The sequence below is a fragment of the Sarcophilus harrisii genome, chromosome 4 (assembly GCF_902635505.1).
Source record: "Sarcophilus harrisii chromosome 4, mSarHar1.11, whole genome shotgun sequence".
Classification (NCBI taxonomy): domain Eukaryota; kingdom Metazoa; phylum Chordata; class Mammalia; order Dasyuromorphia; family Dasyuridae; genus Sarcophilus; species Sarcophilus harrisii.
Window position 1 is genome coordinate 276,920,795 of NC_045429.1, and position 24,917 is coordinate 276,945,711.

Sequence of the window (24,917 nt, forward strand, 5' to 3'; positions counted from 1 at the left end):
CCAGGGAATGATGAAAGTTTTGGGAGAGGGAGAAGTTAACAGCTTAGAAAAGGAAGTCTAGAAACTAACTAAAGAAAACAACTCTTAAAAAAATAGAATTGGCGAAATGGGAAAAAAAAAATCCATTGAACAAAACAACTCCTTTAAAAATACAATTGGCCAAATGCAAAAAGAGACAAAAAAGCTATATGAAGAAAATGATTCTATAAAAATTAGAATTGGACAAATGGAAGTGAATGACTCAATCAGAAATCAAGAATCAATTGGATAAAATGAAAAAATAGAACAAAATATATAATAATTAGAAAAACAACTAACCTGGAAAATAGATCTAGGAGAGACAATCTAAATATTATTGAACTAGCTAAAAGCCAGGATAAAAAAAGCTGGACAACATCTTTCAGGAAATCATCTAGGAAGTTTAAATTGCTTTGATATCCTAGAACCAAAGGGCAAAATAGGCATTGAAAGAATCTACCAATTATCTCCTGAAAGAGATCCCAAAATGAAAACTTCAAGGAATATTTTAGTTAAATTACAGAATCTATAAGCTTCCACATTAAAGGATCGGAGGGCCTTGGAATATGATATTCTAGAAGGCAAAGAAGCTTAGGCTACAAGTAAGAATCAACTGCTCAGCAAATTAAGCATTATTTTTCAGGAGAAAAAATGGACATTCATTAAAATAAGGGATATTCAATCATTTCTGATGAAAAGACCAGAGCTGAACAGAAAATTTGATCTTCAAATGAAAGACTCAAGAGAAGTATAAAAAGGTAAATGGAAGGGAAAAATGTTTTTTAAAAGATTGTTTGTCATCCCTACATGAGAAGATGATATGTATAATTCTTGAGAACTGTATCTTTGTTGGACAGTTAGAAAAGGGTATACTTAGTGTGTATTAGGTATAAATTGACTTTAATGTGATAATATAAAAAAATTAGGGGTGAAAAAGATTATACTGGAAGAAGAGAAAAAGGGAGGTAAAATGGGGTAAATAAAATAGTAAATATATATATGCACTAAGTGGTATAGCATCCACATTCTTAGAGCAGAAGTTGAGTTGCAAAAAGAAATAGATAAAACTATACTAGTGAGGGATCTCAACTTCCCTCTATCAAAACTAGGTGCATATAAACACAAAATAAACAAGAAAGAAGTTAAGGGAGATGATTGGAATTTTAGAATTCTAAGTTGGATATAATAGATCTTCAGAAAAAATCGAATGGAACTAGAAAGGAATATGCCTTTTTCTCAGTAGTATATGGAACTTACATCGTGATACAGTAAAAATTATTTGTAATAAAGAACCATGGAAAAATAGACCAAAAATTAATTGGAAACTAAACAATCTAATCCTATAGAATGAGCGAACCAAACAACAAATCATAGAAACCATCATTTCATCCAAGAGAATGACAATAATGAAACAACATGTCAAAACTTATGAGATTCACCCAAAAGATTCTTGGGGGAAATTTTAATCTCTACATGTTTAAATGAATAAAATAGAGAAAGAGAAGATTAGTGAATTGGGCATGCAATTAAAAAAAGAACAAGTTAAAATGCCTCACTTAAATATTAAATTAAAAATTGTGAAAACCAAAGGAGAGTTTAATAAAATTTAATTTAATAAAGTTTAATAAAAAAGTTAGAAAAGTATTGAACTAATAAACAAAACTAAGGGTTGGTTTTATGAAAAAACTAACAACATAGATAAACCTTTGGTTAATTTAAATAGAAAAAGTAAAGAAGAAAACCAAATTACCAATATCAAAACTAAATAGGGTAAACTTGGCACTGAATAAACAAGAATTTAATGCAATAATTAGGAGTTATTTTGCTCAGTTGTTTGCCAATAAATCTGATAATCTAAATAGATGAATACTTATGAAAATAAAGATTCCCAGATTAAGAGGTAAGGAAATAAAATATCTAAAAAGTCCCATTTTAGAAAAAGAAATTGAACTACCCATTAATGAACTCTACAAGAAGAAATCTCCAGGGCCACATGGATTAACAACTGAATACTACCAGATAGTTAAAGAACAATTATTTTCAATGCTGTGTATAATGTATTTGGAAAAATAGGGGAAGAAGTCATTACCAAATTCCTTTTCTAACACAGCTATAGTGTTGATACCTAAACCCAAAGGGCCAAAACTATTGATGGAAAAATCTTAAATAAAATATTAGCAAATAGATTACAGAAACTTATCACAAGGATGATAACATTTTGACCAAGTGGGATTTATACCAGGAAAACTATCGGCATAATTGATAATATTAATAACAAAACTAACATAAATCATATAATTATCTCAATAGATTCAGGAAAAACTTTTGTCAAAATACAACACCCATTCTTGTTAAAAAACAAACAAACCACTAGGGAGCATAAGAATAAATGGAGTTTCACTTAAACAAACAAACAAACAAAACAAACAAACAAACAAAAATAAAATAAAATAAGATGATAGCATCTATCTAAAACCCTAGCAAGTATTGTATGTTATGTGGATATGTAGAAGCATTCCCAGTAAGATCAGGGGAGTAACATAGTTGCCCATTATCACCACTATTTTTCAATATTATACTAGAAATGTTAGCCTTAGCAATAAGAGAAGAAAAAGAAATTGAAGGAATTAGAGTATGTAATAAGGAAAAAGAACTTAAAACTCTTTGCAGATGAAATGATGGTATATTTAGGGAATTCTAGAGAATCAGTTAAAAATTTCTAGAAATAACAACTTTATACAGTTACAGCGCCTATAAAATAAACCTACATAAATCATCAGCATTTTATAGATGTAACAAAGTCCAGCAGCAAGAGATAGAAAGAAAAATCTCATTTAAAATAATTGTAGATAACAAAATATTTGGGAGCTTACAAGACAAAGCCAGGAACTATAGGAACACAAATGTTTTATACAAAGTGTTTTATACACTTTTCACACAAATAAAGTTAGACCTAAACAATGGAAAGAGTATCAACTGCTCATGAGCAGACTAAGTTAATAATAAAAATGACAGTTTTACCTAAATGGATCTAGTTATTCAGTTATTCAGTGACATATCAAACTACCAAGAAATTATTTTATAAAGCTAGGAAAAAATAATAACCAGATTCATATGGAAGAGCAAAAGGTCATAAATTTCAAGGGAATTAATAAAAAAAAAAAATGCAAAGGAAGGTGGCTTATACTCTTCCAGATCTAAAATTAAGGTAGCAGCCATCAAAACTATTTGGTACTGGCTAAGAAACAGAATAATGGATCAGTGGAATAGATCAGGTTCACAAGAGACAATAGTAGTAATCCAGTGTTTGATAAACCCAAAGACTCTAGCTTCTGGCGTAAGAACTCACTATTTGACAAAAATTACTGGGAAAATCCGAAAAGAATGTGGTAGGAACTAGGCATTGTTCAACATCAGACACCCTATACTATAAATAAGATTGAAATGAGTTTATGATTTAGATGTAAAGGAATTTAGAGGTAAGCTAATTAGGAGAATAAGGAATAGTGTACATCTCAGATCTGTGGAGAAAGGAAGAATTTATGGCCAAAGAAGAACTATTTAACTATTTATTTAAATAAGCCCTAACATTAAAATGATAGTAAATGTCACTCTCTTATTGATGATATAAGATGGCTGGTATTAGAGACAGGCAGGTAGGTAGAATATTTGAGCTAAGTGCAGGAGGCTTGAAGGGCAAGATTAAATGATTTGGGAAGTATTTCTGGGCACTTAGCAGTTTTACTTAGATTTTATTTTTTCCGGGGGAGGGGAGTGGGGGGGGGAAGGGTTGTTAACAGAGAAAAATAACCCCTTCATCTCTTTTCTTTAGGCCACTATTACTGTCTCCTTTTTAAAAATATGATTAAATTTATTATTTTATTTTTCTCCAGTTAAATATAAAAACATTTTAAACATAAATTTAAAAAATTTTGAATTCCATCCCACTCCCCTTATTGAGAAGAAAAGCAATTTGATGCTGGTCACATATGTATACTACCTGTTTCTTACTTTGCACTGTTTATATTCAAAGAAAAACATTTTAAAGTGCTTGAATGTATTTTGCACATAAGAGTACTCAGCTCAGGAAAAGGTCTAGTCTATGAAAGAAGCAGGAGATTCATTGAGGTTATTGGTAAATAGAAATTACATAGTACTGAGAAGGTATTTTGTAGTTCTGCCAAGTTATTTTTTACCTGTTAAGATGATTAAAAGAGAATTGTACTAATATTTAAAAATCAATAACCATAAACTTTTCTTTATACATATAGAATTATTGGATAAAGAAGCACATCTTTCAAAAAAGAAAAAATCATAGTAGGTTTAAGAGTTTGGAGTAGATATGCCATTCTTTCTCATACTTTACTTTTCAATATTCATTTTTGAAGAGAGGAAATCTGGTATTAGGTCTTTTTTCTAGTCAGACTACCCTTGTAGCTTCATGGGATCACCATGAAGAAAGACTTCATTTAGCAGTTCTTTCAAATTGGAAGGACCTAAAATCCGGCTTCCTGAATTTTGGTGGTGGATTTTGATGTTCCTCACTGTATGTCTTATTTTATTCTAATTGTGATGTTACTTCTCAGCAGAATTTAGAGTTGAGTGGTGGCTATGTTATCAGACTCAAAGTTGCATAATTTTTAATAGTTAATTTACACTGGCTTTTTTAAATTGCTAAGAGTATATATTATCAGAATTAGAGAAGTGTCTTTCCCTTGATGAAAACAGAAGGTGATTTTGTGTGTGTGCATATTTAAGATGCAAGACAGGACATCATTTATCTCCCCAAGTGATAATAATTTAAATTTTAAGGAATACTTTTTAAAATTATATACCACAGGGGTACCAAGAGCAGAGAAATTGCAAAACCATATGCTTGTAAATGCCATCTCTTCCCTCTGGAGAAAGATCATTTATATTCTGCAATTAAAGAGCAGAAGGTCTTTTTCCCCATAAAATCTCTTTAGTCAGGAAATAGCCTAGCCAGAGATGGCTTCCTTGGGGAATTTTCTGCATCTTCCAAGGACTTACTGATACCTCTCCCTTGTAGAACCTTACTCTTTGAGTGTTTTCTGCTAAAACCCAAAGAAAACATTTGGTTTCTGAAAATATTTGAAGCCTTTGTTTGGTAAAGTCCACAAATCCTACTTGCCTGATGAATTTTGATGGGAATGAATTTAAACCCTTCTTTGCTTTTTTGAAAGAAATTATGACATGAGTACAATATGACATTAGATAATGCTGCTTTTGCTTTAGTTGATGAAATTTTTTTTTTTTTTTTGCTTGGATTGGGGGAAACTATTCAAATAACTAAAAGGAAAACAAAATTGGGGGGGAAATTTTATGGACAGTTTTTCAGATAAGGGCCTCAAAATACATAAAGAACTTTGTCAAATTTATAAAAGTAAGAGTTATTCCCCATTTGTTAAATGGCCAAAAGATATGAACAAGTCCTCCTCAGAGAGGACAATGTGCAGAACTGTCAGATTGGAGCCCATGATGCTGATGTTATGTATGTCAGAGGGCAGTTCGAGAGGCAGTTTTTGCAGAATGATGGCTATCGTGTATAGTCTCTCACCTCCCCAAACTGTAGTATTGGATGGGGCACGAAGTGGCCAGTTTGCTCAGCAGGAGAAGCAGTAGGAGTAGTAGTGGTAGCATGAGCAGTAATGGTGGAGGACCCAGGACTCCTGGCAGCTCTGAGCCCCCGGGGCAACTACCAGATTCCCTGGGCAGTGGGTGGATCCATAGCTTTGGCTTTCACCTCCCTTTGTGAAGCTTGTACAGTGTGGGTTGGGGAGATAATATAAAAGTTGTGGTTCCTTTCTGGGATTTGGGATAAGAAGAGAGGAGCCCAGTTGAGTTGGCTTGGGCTGGGCAGGGCTGGGCTAGCTTGGGTTGGCTTGTTTCTTTGTAGCAAGAAGCCCCACTTTTCCCCTTTTACAAAGGTCTCTATTACAGAGGGATGATTAAGGCTGAGGACTTAAGTAGATAACTTGTTTTCATTACCTGCCCTGCTTTCTGGAACCAAATAACAATGTATATGAATATATGTGCTTATTTGTATCTAATGGTAGCCATCCCCAGGGTGTATTTTGGGGGAGAGGGAGAAAAAAAGAAATTTACATGATAATTCTGTATATTTAAAAGGAATAGCAAGTTGTACACAATAATTATCTGTTTACCTTTTTTACTGTACTATGTAATGGAAATGGGTTTTGTTCTATAAATTAAAAACATAATTTTTTAAAAGTACATATAACTAACCATAAAAAAGTTAGCTTACATATAAATTTTCCTATATAAGTTTTATGGTTATGTTTCTATATCATTCATATACATATATCAATGAACTTTGAACAGAAATACTGTTTAGCCAATTATAGATCTGACATGGTTATCCAATTTACTAGCAGATTCTGATTTTCCCAGAGTATATAAGGAAAATGGTGAAAATTGTGGAGAAGTAGATTTATATTTGATATATGGAAAATTTTTCTAATAATTGAGGCTCTTCAGAAGTTGGGTGTCTACTCTAAGATACCACTACACACCTGTCAGATTGGTTAAGATGACAGGAAAAAATAATGATGATTGTTGGAGGGTTTGCGGGAAAACTGGGACATTGATGCATTGTTGGTGGAGTTGTGAACGAATCCAACCATTCTGGAGAGTAATTTGGAACTATGCTCAAAAAGTTATCAAACTGTGCATACCCTTTGATTCAGCAGTGTTACTACTGGGTTTATATCCCAAAGAGATCATAAAGAAGGGAAAGGGACCTGTATGTACACGAATGTTTGCGGCAGCCCTCTTTGTACTGGCTAGAAACTGGAAACTGAGTGGATGCCCATCAGTTGGAGAATGGCTGAATAAATTGTGGTATATGAATATTATGGAATATTATTGTTCTGTAAGAAATGACCAACAGGATGATTTCAGAAAGGCCTGGAGAGACTTACACGAACTGATGCTGAGTGAAATGAGCAGGACCAGGAGATCATTATATACTTCATCAACAATACTAGATGATGACCAGTTCTGATGGACCAGGCCATCCTCAGCAACGAGATCAACCAAATCATTTCCAATGGAGCAGTAATGAACTGAACCAGCTACGCCCAGAGAAAGAACTCTGGGTGATGACTAAAAACCATTACATTGAATTCCCAATCCCTATATTTATGCACACCTGCATTTTTGATTTCCTTTACAAGCTAATTGTACAATATTTCAGAGTCTGATTCTTTTTGTACAGCAAAATAACGGTTTGGTCATGTATACTTATTGTGTATCTAATTTATATTTTAATATATTTAACATCTACTGGTCATCCTGCCATCTGGGGGGAGGGAGTGTGGGGGGTAAGAGGTGAAAAATTGGAACAAGAGGTTTGGCAATTGTTAATGCTGTAAAGTTACCCATACATATAAACTGTAAATAAAAGGCTATTAAATAATAATTAAAAAAAAAGATAATTGCCCAATGGCCACTATATTGAAACACTATGGATAGAGGTATAAACATGTTGTTATTCATGCTACAATTGATACCAGAAGACAGTAAATGTATCCTTCACAGATCTTCTTTAAAGGAATCAAGGGAGTTGGCTTCATCATTTATCTAGGGTCTACAAGAAAAGTAATTTCAAGGAATCTTTGGTTATCTTGCCTTGTAATATTTATGATGAATATAAATAAACAGAATACCATAAAAAAAAAAATAAGTTGGGTGTCTTAGAAGTTATGGGTTCCTGGATTACCACATGTTGATTGTAATGGAGGAAAAAAAATGTAATTTTTTTTCAGGAATGAGTTTTACTAAGATGGACTGATTTTCCAAGGTTTTTAAATGTCACTGAATGAGATCAAGTGAGATTTCTAAAAGACAGTTGTGAAAATTGAATAAGGCTTCATCTACCCCAGAACTGAAGTAGGCCTGAAGATAGGTAGTCCTTGGGCATTCCCCTTCCATGACATCATTCTCCTCTTATCTCAGTCAGATATGGGCAGATATGTACCTAGTGGCCAAAATTCAATTTCCTAGGTAGTTCACATGCTTAGAATGTAAGACCCTCAGCCAGTGAAGGTGAGGGTCAGTGGTGGGAGGGATATTTGCATTAGGGACTATTTAAACTATCCTGTTAAGTGTGTCCCCAAGGCCTCCATCTTTTGATTGCTTGTTCAACTGGAGGGATGCCCACTTCTCGAAAGAAGGTATAATAAACCTTCGTTTTGCTCTTAGACTATTTCCAGCTTTTTTTTATTATATGGTGATCACTTACTATTCTGAGCCACACATTACTCTTCCCTAGTAGAATGTGAGCCCCTTCTGAGCAGCGATTATATCATTCTTTGCAGCTTTACTAAGTACAATACCAGGTACATAATTGCTTGTTGAGATTGACTCTCTTTTAAGTATATTATGCTGCAGACAAACTGAGTATCCTTGTTTCTCATGCTAGTTAGCATCCCTGCAATACCTTCCTTCTTCACCTCTACCTCTTAAGGAATACCTTTTTATATGAATTCTTAATGCTAAGTCATTCCCCTCAAATTGCTGTGTCAGTTTTGTATATTTTTATATACATATATTTCTCTCTTTGTAGAATGTAAATCCCTTGAAGGCAGGGACTCTCACTTTATCCTATGTACACATTAATACATGTTAAGATATGTTTAATACATGCTTCCTGCTTTGTTGACTGACCCATAAACTTTTCCACTGGCATTTGCCTACTCCATTTCCTTCTTTCTTAGTGTTCTTTGGACAGGTGATTCCTTCATACTTAGAATTGTTTTGTTTTGTCTCTCCTTACCTCATCCTCTTGCTATTTCTAGTTTTTTCCTAAGCTCTGCTTTAGTTCCACCTCCCATAAAAGTTCTATCCTGATGTCTACCCAGTACTTAGCACTAAGGTCAAAAAAGAGAAAAATATGCTTATCTGTATTCATATTCATATCTCTTCTGCACATAAACTATAACTATAACTGCTTTAAGGGCAAGGATGGTTTCAATATCTTACTTTCTTCTAGGGTTTGATGTATAGATGTTAGAAAATCCTTGTTGACAGGGCAGCTAGGTAATGCAGTGGATAGAGCACCAGCCCTCAAGTCAGGAGGATCTGAGTTCAAATGTGACCTCAGACATTTTAATACTTTTTAGCCATGTGACCTTGGGCAAGTCACTTAACCCCAATTGCCTCAGCAAAAAAATAAAAATAGAAAAATTTTGAAAAATGCTTTTTGAATGAATGGCTTCTGAGATGATTCAATTTCATGTGAATAAATCTGGATTGGAGTTAGTAAGACCTGGAATAATATTAGTATCGATCTCACAGGGTTCATTTTGGCTCAAATAAAATAAGTGCAAAGAAAGTTATTTTTTACTATTTTTTGAAAGTGTGAACTTTCTTCCTTCAATCTGGACTTACAATTTTATTTATATAGCAGATTCTTAGTCAGTCAAAGGGCAACTTTTCTTCAGCTTTTAGTTTTAGAGAGTTGCCTAAGACAGTAAAAGAAAGTATGTTTGCCCATGGTGACACACCAGTTTTTGTCAGAGATCAGACTTAAAATGGGAAAAAAAAGAGAAAAATTTATTTCTTTTGCTCTTGAGAAAATTGTATTTACAGTGTCATTTTAAAATTATTCATATTGTTCTTCTGGTTCTGCTCAATTTACCCTATATCAGTTTATGCAAATCTGTCTAGATTTCTCTACAACTGTCTTTCATTATTTAGCACAATAGTATTCCATTACATTCATTTTCCTATATTTGTACAGCCTTTCCCTAATTGATGTGTACTCCCTTAATTTATACTTCTTTGCAATTACAAAAAAAAAAAAATACAGTACTATAAATGTTTTTGTGTATATTTCCTTATTTCTTTGCTCGCTTGGGTCATGGTCCTAAGTAATAGGAATACTGAGTGTTCATAGTTTAATAACTTTTTGAGCATAGTTTCAAATTGATTTCTAGAAATTTCTAAATTTCTTTATTTACCAATTTATAGCTCCACTAAATGTGCTGGTTTTCCCATACCCCTTCCAGTTTTTGACATTTGCTGTTTTTGTCAGCTTTGCCAGTCCTGATAGATGTGAAATGGAAATTGCATTAATTTTCATTTCTTCAATTACTAGTGATATGGATCTTTTTTTTTCATTTGGCTTTAGGTATCTTGGCTTTCTACCTTATAAAATTGCCAATTCATAATTGACCATTCATCAGTTAGGGAATGGCTTTTATTCTCACAAATTTGATTCAGTTCCTTATAGATTTTGGAAATAAAAACTTTATCAGAGAAACTTATTGGAAAGACTCCCCACATGTTCCAGTTAACTGTTTCCCCTCTAATCTTAGCTATATTGGATTATTTTGTGCAAAAACTTTAATTTTATGTAACCAGTTTTTAAAAAAAAAAAAATCTATAATCTTCTCCATCCCTTGTTTGGCCATGAACTCTATTCTAGAAAATAATTTCTTTCTTACTCTTTCTACTTTTTAATGCTGTAATTTAAAAATATATAATGTATCCATTTGGAGCTTATTTGGTCTGAACCTAATTATATTTGGTCTGAACCTATTATTTGGTCTGAACCTAATTTCTGCCAGATTTTTATAGAGTTTGTCCAGCAGTTTTTGTCAAATGGATGAGCTCTTATCCCAGTAACTAGGGTGTTATTTTCTTCTATATCTAATTTGTTCTATTGATTTCTCTCTATTTCTTAGCCAGCACAAAATTGTTTTGATGATTACTGCTTTGTATTATAGTTTGAGATCTGGTAGGACTCTTCTAATTTTTTTTTCATTATTTCCCTTGTCAAACATGTTTTCTTTCCCACCTCCATTTTGCAAATGCAGATTTATCTATTTTGTCTGAGTTGGGATCAACTAATAGATAGAAGACAAGGATACCAGATGTGGATTGGTAATTGACATCTGGGTAATCAATCAGGGATATAAAATGAAAACTTAAACACTCCCATCTTGATTAAGTTCATATGCGATATTTAACTTATATTGAATTGCTTGCTGTTTTGGGGAGGAGGTGAGGGACAGGGAGAAGGAGAAAAATTTGGAACACAAGGTTTTGCCAAGGTGGATGTTGAAAACTGTCTTTGCATGTATTTGGAAAAGTAAAATACTGTTTTAAAAAAGACCCCCCCAAAAAGTTAATTTGTTGTATGAGTAAATTACTTCCTTTTGCTTCTGCAGGTAAATTGTTATTTTTTTCTAAATCTCTAAAGTAATTCTTTGAGAATTACTTGGCACTGAATACGTGAATAAATTCAGATATTATTATCATATTTATTGTATTAGCTCAGTCTGTGCATGAGTTTCTCTTCTTCTCATGCTTCAAACATGGGTGTTTTCCCCAAGGATCTGTCTTTAATCGTCTTATTTCTCTATATTTTCTCCCTTGAGAATTTCATCTATTCCCATGGTTTTAATTACTACCTCTATACAGATCACTCCCAACTCTATATCTCTATTCCTCATATTTTTCTTGAATGTTAATAGTTACCTCTTGTTGAGGAATGTTAAGGATTCTCTCAAACTTGTCTTTCTGAAACATTGGATCCAGAGTATAGAGACACCCCTAAATGTGTCAAGGATGAAGGTTCTTTCTTCCCCCAGTTGACTTAATTTGTTCTTTTCATCCCAAGCAAGACTTCCTTTATACACTTGGGAATTAAGACAGGGTCAATCAGGGTGCACTGGATTGGGAAACTGCTTGTGTAATAACTGGGACCCTTGAGATAAGCAGATTTAAAAAAAAACAAACACTTGTCTAGGATTCAGGCCCTTTCAGAATTTTTCGCTTTCTTTTATATTAGTAATCTCCATCTTCTCATGCATCTACCAAACTAGTGGAAAGACAGCCTTTTCTGGAATATTATTTTGAATTCTTCAGCCTCCTTACATTTGTGCATACCTAAGTAGTTTTGAAGGGGGTCACTGGGTTTGCTACAGATTTGTTTATTAATTTTAAATGTACCTTCAATGTAGCAAGACACTCATTTTACTCTTTCTCAATTATCATACTTTCCAATATCACTTCCATGTTTCTGCTGTCCAAGAGGCATTCATTCACACCTCTTCGTGTACCCTTTAAGCAAGCTTTTTTTGTTTGTTTGTTTGTTTTTGAGTTGTTTATTTGTGTTCAACTCTTTATGACCTTATGGATTGATTATACTGTCCATGGGGTTTTTATGACAAAAATATTGGAGTGGTTTTCCCTTTCCCTGAAGGGGATTAAAGTAAATAGAGGTTAAGGGACTTGCCCAATGTCACATATCTAGGAAGTTTGTGAGTTCATATTTGAAGTTTTCCTGACTCCAGGGCTCTTTCCATCTAACTGCCTCTCTCTTTATACTTTATGTAGAACATAGAGGCCATTTAACTTGAGTTCCTTTCCTCCTCCCCTCCCCAGTCTACAGTAGAAAACTCCTTAAATCATCTATCTCTTCTTGTTCTCCTTTATAAGATGTGACCCTTTCCTCATCAAGGCTAGCCTCTTTGTACTCTTTAATTCCTTCTCCTCCAATCTCTTTGTACTCTTTAATTCTATCCCTTCCTCTTCTGTGCAGCAAATTGTCTCCACAGTCATCCATGTTTTCTCTCTAATTTTAATCTCCTCCCATTGCCTATGCTCATTTCCTCTTATCCAAACCATGTCCATGTTGCTCCTTTTCTTTAAAAACTGTGGTGTTCTTTTTCCAAAACACAGCCAAATGATTGAGTTCAGATCTTTTATTGTGTCCTTCAATATAGCCTGGTGAGCTCAGAGGCCTATCTCTCTGCTTGGTTCCAAGAGCTCTTGCAGCTTTGTCCTTGGCTTCTGCCTCTGCTTTCTTCAGCCTCCAGCCAGCACCAAGTTGGAAGATGTTAGCTCAGAGGCCTATCTCTCCGCTTGGTTCTAAGAGCTCCACCCGAATGTCTCCAAATCCAAAGGTTTGTCCTTCCGACTCCAGCCAGCACCAAGGTAGAAGATACAAGGAATCTCTCTTGCCTCAGAGATAGGGCTTGTGGGCTTCCACCCAGAGTGCTCCTCTCTGACCCCAGTCAATGTTCCCAAGAAAAACTGTCTCAAGCTCTAAGAGCTCCCTGTATATATATGATCTCCCAAAGGTTAACTCCTCCTTCTGGAGAGAGAGGGATTCTGGGTTACTTCCCAGAGTGCTCTCTGGCCCTAAGAGAGGTGTGAATTCGGATATCTCATACTAAGCCATACTAAGCCTTGAAATCTCCCAAACGTGTGAACTCCATTGAGTACTTAGATACTTGTGAGCTCTCTAAAGGTGTGAACACAAGTATCGTTTCTATCAATTGTACTTAGTACTTTGTTTCAAGTTCTGGCCCAAAATATCTCCTTCTAAGATCAAATCAATCATATTGAACCATGCCAAATTAGATAATTATTGTCTTTATCAACTCCAATGGCTTAACAGTTTGTAAAGATTCCAACAAAAAACAAACAAACAAAGGAACAAAAACCTTGCTGGCCCCCTTTTTTCAGCTTTCGGGCTACATTTCTTCTCTATCACAGCCAAGTACTTTAAAACAAAAACAACAACAAAACCTTAACTTTTTTCTTCTTATTCCTCAACCTTATTACTTAACTGAATTTTCCCCCAAATTAATCAGTGTTTAATTACCAAATTTGATGGATCTTTAAGTTCTTACACTTCTTTATTTGTCTCCAACATTTGATGTTACTGACCACCCTTTCCTTCTGTGTACTTTCTCCTATCTGGTTGTGATACGCTTCTCAGTTTTCAACCTCTCTGGTAGCTCACTTTTGCTCAGTCTGCTTTGCTGGATCACTGTTTTGTCCCCTAAATGTTGTATCTCAAGTTCCTCTCCTGAATTCTTTTCTTCTGTCTATATATTTTTTCTTGATCTCATCAGCTCCCAACTTTTGTAGGTCATGCCTGACTAGTCTGGTGGTTTAGGTTTGGAATTGGAATGAAACAAGATACTTAGAGACCGTCAAACAGTTGCCAAAAGTTTTATGTAATTATAGCTTGGAAAAGATACTGCACAAGGATACACTTATTCAAATTGATCTGGCTCTCTTCATTTTCCAAAAAAAAAAAAAAGATGGGGTGACTAACAACAGTGAGATATTGCCAAGATTATTTAATGTGAGCTGGCCTCTTAACCTGGAGGTGATGGGAAAGCTTGGTCTTAGGTTTAATTGAGCCTTTGCCACTAGGACCAGGTAAATCTTGGGGACAATTTCCTTAACATTTAGAGAAAAAATTCACCTAGTCTACTACATGGAAGGGACTTCTGATAGAATTCTCCTACATCAGATGGGTTCACTGATCATCTTTATGCAGCTAACTCCCAGATATATAAATCCTCCCCTAGTCTCTTCCTGTACTCCTGTTCTGTATCATCATTTCCATCTTGGCTATTTCAAACAGATTATCCCATTATCATCTCAAATTCAACATATCTAAAACGAAACTATTTAGCAGTGTCTCCTTCCTCCCTCCCCTAATCTATTGAGGACCATTATACTTGTCATGCAGGTTTGCAAAGTTGAAATTATCTTCAGCTTCTTATATTAAGGCACTGTTTCATTAATGCTTCTTATAACAGCAAGTAGACTGAGATCTGTTTGAATTGTCATAGTTTAAAAATATGAACAAGTCTTGATCACTTTTCCTTTCCATTTCATTTCCTTCATTTGGCACTAAATATCTCATCAACTAAGATATTATATAGCAACTTATCTAGAAAGAAGATAAGTTCAAAAGAGATTTATATTCTTTATATCTGGTTAAAGGCAAGAAGGGGATATTGAAATCTTCACATCCATTTTTAAGTTGGCATGGTTATATGTCAGTTTTGAAGATATTCCCAAGACCCTTTCTCTTTCTCTTTGTCTCCCTTTCTTTCGTTCTCTTTTTCTTTCTCTCCCTCTTTCTTTCCTCCTCCCTTCTCTAATTTGCTGTGTGTAGTTGATTCAGTAGGTGGAATATTTCCAAAATGGTAATTGATGAAAACATGATGTTATGCTTCAGGTTTATGCTTTTAGATCTTGAAGCATAGATACTGTTTTGAGTAAGGTAAAAATATGGGATTTGAATGTTTCCAAATTTCCTCAAGATTGGATAACAAGAGGAATGTTGAGGTACTTAATTATGATCCCAGCCACTATGGAATTATTATTTAGGCCCAGGTGAACACTCTTGTATGAAGATTGGGAAAATGGGGCAAATGTTATTGGTTGGGTCAGGAATGAAAACAAAAGGAAACGAAGTAATTAAAACTATACTGATTATAAAGTACTAGCCAGTCAACATAGCCATTATACTTTCCAGGGAGTTTTGATTTAAATTAACTAGCCAGTGTCAGGAAGGTGGCCATAGCTTGTTACAGCAGAGTGAGAATAATCAAAAACCTTTTAGAACTGTTTTTTGCTAATACTCTTAGTGTACACCAAGACCTTAAAGAGGAGGAAAAGACCTTACTATTGTAGCCATGCATAGCACAGCACATTTCTATTCTGTAGCAAGCAATACCACTTTATATTTCCCAGTGAGGAAGGATAACACTTGTGATTTCAGACATATAAACATAATAAACATACCTTATATACCTCATAAGGGGTGTAGAAACCACAACCAGCCACTATGAAATAAATCAGAGTATTTATGGTTTAAGGGGCCCTAGAACAGTTGATTGCTAAGTCTTGGTTATTTTTTTTCCCTATCTAAAATCTCACACCAGTCTCTTCCTTTTTACTCACATAACCACCAATATGGTCTTAAACATTCACTAATTCTTACTCGGACTATGATAGCTACTAATTGGTCTTCCTGCCTCAAGTTTGTTCCTCTTTCAATCCATCCATAAAGAGCAGCTAAAGTGATATTCAGATCTGTGCGTTAGGCTCAGAATCTTAAGTAACTATTGTTAACCTTTAAACTAAATTATAAATTCTTATGTTTATCATTTAAAGCCTTTTGGAACTTTATTAGTCTTACCTTTTCAGCTTTATAATTCAATTTTCTTTTTCATGTGTTCTTTAATTAGTTGCCATTAAAAATTTATTAAGTGCCTACTCTGTGTAAGGCACTGGTGTTGAGTGTTGGGGATGCAAATGTGAAAAAGACAGTTCCAACCTAATCTAATAGGGGAAGATGACAAAAAAAAATTTGAAATGGGTAGTGGGAAGAAGGGTAATTTGTTATGGCAGAAAAACCAGCCAAAAAGTCCAAAGTGAATGTAACCAGGTAGGAAATGAGGACGTGTCTGAGATGTCAGTCCTGTTCCTCTTCTTTAATGGAAGAGTTTATATAAAGTTCCACTTTTCATTCAGAGGGAGTAACAAGGGAGTAGCAAGATTAGGTTTTGCTAGTGTGATTTCCAAGTGATGAGTTTGCTGGAGAGTTGATGGAGAAGCCAAAGAAGTCAGCTGGTTGGGAAATGAGATAGGTGAGGAGTCCTGCCAAGATAACCTTTCTTTCTTTTCTTTATTATATCTCCCAACTTTATGTCTTTGCACTGGCCATCCTCAGTGTCTGGCATACGTTTCCCTCTTACTTGTGGCACTTAATTCATATCTTATCTTACCTGAATAGTTTTTACTGTCAATTAACGTCTATTTATTTTTTCATACACCCATTGGCTCTTTTTAGTGAATGCAAGCTTCTTGAGGACTGGTTCTTTTATATATTTGTATTTCCGGTGCCTAGAATAATTCTTGGCATTTAGTTGGCTTAATAAATCCTAAATAAGTGCTTGTTGATTAATTTCCTATGTGCTTATTGTTTCTTTTTGTGTAATTATCTCTTTTTTTATAATGGTAGACATGTTTAAAACAAGGAGTCATTTCTCATTTTTTAATGTACTCCTTCATCATACTATTCACCCACAAAACAGGTGTTTAATAGTGCAAATTGAATTATTGAAATTTCTCTAAATCAAGACTAATGGAACTGCCTTTCAAAAATAAAACTTAGTTGATTCATAGAACTGATGAGTTATTGACATTTTCTTTGATTGTGAAATCTTTGGTTCATATAATCTTATGGAAAAAAATTCTGTATTTGTCATTTGAATGTGTTTTTTTAAAGACTGGAATTTTTTGTTAATTCTTATCCATTCTTTGTAAAATAGATCAGCGAATATTTCCTATTCTACAAAATGAGCAACAACCATCCACTGCGCCCCTACACTTCTGTGGGAGAAATTGATCATGTGCATATCTTGTCTGAAAATATTGGTGCCTTGTTAAATGGAGAAGAATATGGCGATGTGACATTTATAGTGGAAAAGACACGTTTTCCAGCCCACAGAGTCATTCTGGCTGCCAGGTGCCGCTATTTTCGGTAAGTGTTAATATTTTCTATAGAATTAAAATAAACTTTAGAAAATATTAGTCCTTGCTGTTTCATTGAGTATGCTAATAAATATACCCCCAAAATCTATGAAAATTGACAGCTACTTTTTCTTACTAGAGCCATCTTAGAATTATATTTCTAGCAAGTCCCTTGAGGGATGATTTTATGTATAAATCAGACTACCCCTACATGGTCTTAAGTTTTTTTTAAAGTGGGGGTGGGGAGTGGAGGTGGAGGTAGCAATGTGAAGGATTGGGAATAGAAAGCCAAATTCTACTGTTGTGCCTAGTATCTTCATTGACCACCTTTCTTCCATAATAGATTGGTTAGTTAACTCTATTTCAAGGGACATTTACTGACTTCCTGATTTACTAGAGTCTAAAAGTTGGGTCATGTTATGAATACATTTTTTTTGGTTTTAAACTCAAAAGAGAATTCTATTTATCAGACCCTTTTACATTAGTGCAATCAATTGAGGGACAGCTTTATAACTCTTAAAGAAAACTCACTGTTGAGTGAGATCTGAACAAAAAAAAAATCAGATTCACTTATTTACATATTTATTCTGCTTTCAAGAACTCTAAAGAGTTTATACAGTTTTTTAAAATAATACTAAAATCTTACTTGCTTTTATACACTATGTAATTTCCAAGTCCTAATTTTCAGTTGCATAAATAATAAAATTTCTCTGTGCTTATGACTGACTAAATAAGAGAGCGTAACTGAAAAATTGGCATTATGATAACTTGGCCTTGATTATTCACTTTGTTTTTAATGTAAAGGATAAAGAGGGTCTAGAGAGATAATTATATTGCTTGGGAAAGATCATTATCTAAATTTGAATATATTGATAGCTTAAATAAAATTGATAGCTTATAGAAACTGCAACTTGATGTTTTTGAATCATCATTAACTATGAATCAGCAATATAGTAGCAGTCTCTTTCTATTCAGTTACCTAACTATGCTTGTAATTGTTTAGATACTTCCATTAAAGATTTCTCTCTTCAGGTAATAATTTTTCTTGGTGCTTCTCTTTTTTAAGGTGTAATTCCAATAATTCCTTATCATATTTTCAGGAAGTTTCATCTTCTCTATATAAAGGCTAACAAGAGATGAGACATCTGATTTTATATCAAGACAGCATGCAAAAGTTGAATGCAAACTATTGCAGATTTGTTGATTTTTTAAGTTTTTGGATATGGACATTTTAATAGATTTTACTTGAAGGCAATAGCTAACAGTTTCTGAATTGAATTATCTTTAATTTTTAAAAAAATTCTGAACTTAACCCTCACTGCCCCACACACTTTCTTGAAAGAATAAGGAATGATATCTAGGCAATTTTGAAATACAGAGAGGAGGGAAAGAAAAGCTAACTCAGTGAAAAATGAAGTGAATTCCTCAGCTAAGAGGATAGAGGAACTTGAGAAAAGAGAAAGTATAGAATATTTTGGTGGGTTAGACAAGAGTCAATTTGTTAAGTTATTAATACATGTTAAGCACTTAGTCTTGTATCAGGCACTGTACTGAGTTTTAGGGATACAAAAAGAAGCAAAAAAACATTCCCTGTCCTTCAGGGAGCTAACACTTTGATGGTAAACAATGAGGAAAAAAAGCTTGTAGAAAGTGGAATTTTGCTGAAACTTAAAAAGAAACTGGGGAAGTCTGGAGATAGAGCAAAGGAGGGAGAATCTTCCAAGTATGGGAGACAACCAGAGGAAAACACCTAGAGCCACAAAATGGAGTAGCTTGTTCCTGAAAAGTCAGGAGGCCAGCGTCCCTGTATTGAAGAGTGTGTCTCAGGAAGTAAAGACAAGAAGACTGAAAAAGGCAGGAGGGAATTAGGTTATAAAGAGCTTTGAAAGCTTGACAAAGCATTTTGTATTTGGTCCTGGAGATAATAGGAAGCCAATAGGGTTTATTGAGTAGGCGAGTGACAATGATTAGACTTATAGTATATGAAAATCACTATACTGGCTAAATGGAGGATGGATTATTGGAGTGGGGAGAGTCTTGAAGCAGGCTGACCCACCAGCATCCTATTGCAGTGGACCAGATGTGAGTCGAGTAGGGCTTGCAAAGAAAGTTGTTGGTCTCAGAGTTTAGAAAAGGGGGCATATTTGAGAGATGTTGCAAAAATGAAATCAGCAGGCCTTGGGAATAGCTTAGATATAAGGGGAGGGATGTGGAAGAGATGAAGATGAGATTTTAGGAAGAGTAAAAAGATTGCTTTACTACAGTGAGGAACCAGTTAAGATTAATTAACATACACATTAGCAGTGGATATAATTAATTCAGTTGTGTTTTTCTTGTATTCAGTAATACTTGAGTTGCTTAAGAGATGGGTTTTAGGAACAATCTAGGATTGGAATTTAGCAAGGCACTAGCAAAAGTAAGATTCAAGGTTAAGGAGGTTGCTGTCCTCTCCCAAGAGATAAGAGAGTAGAGAGAACATTGTAGAATTTAACAGATAAACTACATGGATAAGATTGGGAAAAGAAAAAAGTGAGGTCAGAGCAGGATATGACATGAGTGTAAGTGCTTGATAGATGAGGGGATTGGACATCCTTACAAAGACAAAAGAATGGATATTGATTTTGAAATCTTGTGCCAGGGTAACACTGATCATTTTACTGGGTCAAATATTGTTGCCTAATTTAGAAGATGAAACAAACAGATTATAGGTAGATGAGGAGAAACAACTCAGCAAATTACTTTCATTTCTTTATCTGTATAGGATTTATAGCTGACCTTGGTCACGCTGTCCACTTCCAAGTCCTGGAATTATAACAATGCTTTAGGTCAACATTTTATCTGATAACAGTCAAGAGAATTTGAAGTACTTAGCTGCAACATTTTTCTTTGCATACAATAGCCATTGCTGATCTTTTTTTGGTCATATCTAAAATATTATTTTTATCAATGCTATAGTAATACAAATTTTTTGGCTACCTCAGATGTTATAATTATAAAATTTTAAAGGAACAGACAAGTTTAGAGTTTAGGTGCCTTTATCAACCTTTAGCTTGTTTATAAATTCCTCATATGGGAAACTGCTTTCATATGTACTTATTTTCCAATATTTGGGTTAAGCTGTTAGAGTAATTCAGAAATTCTAATTGTCTTTCGTATCAATTTAGGGTAGTTTTGTAGAATTATTTTAATATATTATATTGTTTGAATTTTTCTTCTGAATGGCTTTCTCTTTTGTTTTTATGGAATACCAGTGATAAGTATTTTGACTATTCTGTAGCATGTCCCATTGAGGTGTAATTTTCTTATGCATTTGTTCCCTGTATGTGCAGAGCATTATTATATGGTGGAATGCGAGAGTCTCATCCTGAAGCAGAAATCCCTCTCCAAGACACCACTGCAGAGGCATTTACCATGTTACTTAAATACATCTACACAGGACGAGCAACATTAACAGATGAGAAGGAGGAGGTGCTGCTGGACTTCCTAAGCCTGGCTCATAAATATGGATTCCCTGAGCTGGAGGATTCAACTTCTGAGTATCTCTGTACCATACTTAACATTCAGAATGTCTGTATGACTTTTGATGTTGCTAGTCTCTATTTGCTTCCAAAACTCACATGTATGTGCTGTATGTTTATGGACAGAAATGCTCAGGAGGTACTTTCCAGTGAAGGTTTCCTTTCTCTTTCTAAGGTGTGTCATTGTATATAAATATTTTGTTATGCATTGTTTTGCATGAAATTACTAATTATTGTAAGTTCTCTGCCTTTTTAATGCCCTTCTTGTTTGTTTTCTGTCAGTCTCTGTAGGAGACTGAGCTCAGTATTTAGTTACAGAAACAGATATTATTAATTCTCCAAAAGAAGAAATATTTTTGTTGAATTTAAATGGGAAAGTAATCAAAGAGCATTAAATAGTATTTATTAAGGGAAGGGTACCATGGCATAATGCAAAGAAAACTAGTGTTATCTTCAGAATATTGAGTTTAGTCTTTGCCACTTAATTGATGAATGACCTTGGATAAGTAACTTATCTTCTCTGAGCCTCTATTTCCTCATGTTTAAAGTTAAAGATTTTACTAACTCATTTCTAACAATTCTTCCTATGACTTTGTTATAATCCTATGATTTTTCTAAGTTTACTCCATTTTAAAGCCTATATTTTAGTTAGTCAGAATACTAAATTCATATTCCCATAAACAAGAATTGTCAGTTCTGCCTGTTCTTATCTTTTTATATCATAGAGGGGAAAAAAAAACTAATAAGTGATGATAATGAAACTTCCTTTCAGGAATAGTTTTTCAAAAAGAAGTTAGCACTGATTTTTTAGATAAAGAGTTGTTTTTAAAGTCAGGGTGACTTGGGTTCAAATCTTGTTTCTGGCACATACTTGTGTTGTATTTTGACTTCTTTTGTTTGCAAAGGAGGAAAGTATAGGTACTAAAATTAAGAGAATAGTTAAGGAAAAGGGGGTACATGGTTCTATGGCATAAATCAATGTAAAATGATCTTCTGGGTCAGTTGGTACCCCAAGTTCACAAAACCAAATGTAGTAATGCTTTGTGGTACTTTGAATAAAACATGACTACTATTCATGAATAGACTATGTAGTAAAGTACTAAATGTATAAATATTTTAAAATTAAAATGCTTAGGATTGTATTGATCAGATAGTCTTCTCTCCTGCTTGCTTACTTCATTTATTCATATGCAGTAGATTGTGTGTTAGCTAAGACAGTACACAAATCATCTGAGAAAGAAACCTACTTTGGCTTTTAAAAAACAAAATATTTCAGAGAATTTTAAAACCTTTCTTGATAATTTATAAGTTTTGTAGTCAGGAAAAATCTCCCCATTGACCAACCTAAAATTTCTCCTGTTGGAACTTAAACCTTTTCTTTCTTGGCTTATAAGACAAATAAAACTGTTGATATAACTATATCAGTATCTGTATATCTGTATCCAAACATATAGCTAAATCAGCCACCCCTTCCCCCACAAATTAATTTTACTATCTATTTGTATGTTGGGGTTATTATGACTCCCTACTTCTCAGGTTGAATAAATTTAGTTTACCCCATGTTTTTAGGTCTAAAATATAAAGTACTATATAAATGCTAGTTATTATCATTATTTTTATTATTATTTTCTCTTGACTTTTTCAGTACTTAATATAGTAAAAGGCTTTATAAAAAGATTAATCCAGATGTGAATAATGTTCTAATTATAAGTATTTGAAAACATACTCCAAATGGAGTTTGCTACCTAAAACAGATAACACTGATATGGATATAATGTTTGTTTTATTATATGAAAAGCACTAATTTAACATGTTTAAAACAAATTTTTAATGCTTTTACTGATTTTCATTAAGTTTTTAATCATTCAGGTTAAAGAAGAGTTGGAAATAAATGTAGAAAGGTTAAATAAATGGAAAGGATAGGAAGTAGAAGTAACTTAGAGGTTGACGCAAAAAGTTTAGAAGATTGGGGTATTGGAGAGCTAAACTAGGAAAAATAGAAGAGTTCAGAGGACCAATGGACAAACACCTAAAATCATATAATCCTTTACTGATCTGCTTTGTTGAGCTTATTTTTAACTAAACTTTCCCTTTTTATCCTTTTCTTCATAGGCAGCACTTCTCAATATTGTATTAAGAGATTCATTTGCAGCTCCTGAAAAGGATATTTTTCAAGCCTTGTTGAATTGGTGTAAGCACAATCCAAGAGAGGATCATGCTGAAATCATGCAGGCAGTTCGCTTGCCCCTGATGAGTCTCACTGAGCTCTTGAATGTTGTCAGACCTTCTACATTACTGTCTCCTGATGCCATCTTGGATGCAATTAAAGTGCGCTCAGAAAGTCGAGACATGGATCTCAATTATCGAGGAATGCTTAGTGAGTACTTGTTTCTCTAAATATATGTAGTAGACAACTTTTCCAAAAGCTTTGCTTACAAAGCTTTTGTCACTTTTCACAAATTCTGAAGCTGCTCCAGCTATGAAGCTTTGTAGGCCTTGTGTGCATATATATTTACTTCTAATGTGGAACATTACTTCTTATACCTCATGATACTTTCTTGAGTCAGTAACAAACATTTAAGCTTGCTCCTGGGATATGTACCAAGCACTATGTTCAGCAGTGGGTTTACCAAGACAAAAAAAAAAAAAAAACATGTATACTTGTATAGATCTCTTCATTAAAATAATATTTATATATGGTATTCGTGTGTGTGTGTGTGTGTGTGTGTGTGTGTGCGTGCACCTATGTGCACACATATGCATGTATACACAATAATTATTAGAAGGAAAGTATCAGTAGTAGGGGAGAATAGGAAAATCTAGCTCTTGAATTAAACTTTGAAGAAAACAAGAGAGTCTAAGAAACAGAGAGAGCTGAGAAAAGAGTATCATTCAGGCATCAGTGATAGCTTTTGCAAAGTCCCTGGGATGGGAGTTTGAATGTCCTGTATGAGAACAGTCAGAATGCCAATTTATCTGGGCTGACGAGTGACTAAAAGGGAGTAGTGCTTAATAAGGCTAGAAATATATATATATAGTCAATTTGTGAAGGGCTTTAAATACCCAGCAAAGGGGTTTACATTTTATTCTAGAGATAATAGGGAGCCATTGAGACTTCTTGATTGGAGGACCTGCACTATCAGATTTGTGCTATAAGAATATCACTTTGGCATTTGTGTGGAAAATATTGGAAAGAGTGATTGAGCCTGAATTAGAGTGGTTGCTATATGCCTTGACTCAAGAGAGCTGAAGTGAGAGATGTAGTAGACGTAAAATTGACAAGATTTGTCAACTGAATGGTTGTTTGGGATGAGGGATAATAAGAAGCTGAGGATGATTCCAGATGATTCCTTTGTTGCAAATCTGGTTATCTGTATGGTCTCTTGACAAAAATAGGAAAATTATGGGGGTGAGTTTTGGGGAAAATATAATTAATGCTTATACTTATGGAACATCCAGTCTGACATGTGTAACAGTTAATTTAGGTGGGATTGTAGTTGAGAAGAGAGGTGTATGGGATACATAGGTTTGGGAGTCATTTACCTAGAGTTGATAATTGATTTCCTGGGAATTGAACAAGAGAGAATAATAGAATAAAGAGCCTGTAGGAATACTTTCAGGAATGCCCTTTATTAGAGGGCTGGTTATGAATTGCTCTGTATCCTAGACTAAGAATGAACAGTCAGAGAGGGAAGAAGGTAACCAAGAAAAGTTAATTTCACAAAAACCCAAAAAAACAGTAACTGGGAGAAGGGGTAATCAATTTTATCCACAAAGAGATTTGAAAAGAATAAAATTTACCCACATAAGTCATCAGCATTCTTATGTATCACTAACAAAATCCAACAGTTAAGAGTTACAAAGAGAAATTCCATTTAAAATAACTACTGATAGTATAAAATATTTAGGAATCTTTCTGCCAAGGGAAAATCAGAAATTATATGAGCAAAACTACAAAAGACTTTCCACACAAATAAAGTCAGATTTAACCAATTGGAAAAATATTAAATGCCCTTGGATAAGACGAGCAAATATAATAAA

General features: G+C 34.1%; 1 protein-coding gene across 3 annotated transcripts in view; it reads left to right on the forward strand.

The window, feature by feature from the left end:
• The window catches only part of BTBD9 (BTB domain containing 9), a 445,141-nt gene that overhangs the window by 36,286 nt on the left and 383,938 nt on the right, over positions 1-24,917 (forward strand). For all 3 annotated transcript variants that reach the window (XM_031964922.1, XM_031964921.1, XM_031964923.1), the window contains exons 2-4: positions 17,157-17,368; positions 20,688-21,051; positions 22,989-23,253. In XM_031964922.1, coding sequence (XP_031820782.1) covers positions 17,184-17,368; positions 20,688-21,051; positions 22,989-23,253 — 814 coding nt within the window. In that variant the 5' untranslated portion in view covers positions 17,157-17,183. The remainder of the gene's footprint in view (positions 1-17,156; positions 17,369-20,687; positions 21,052-22,988; positions 23,254-24,917) is intronic.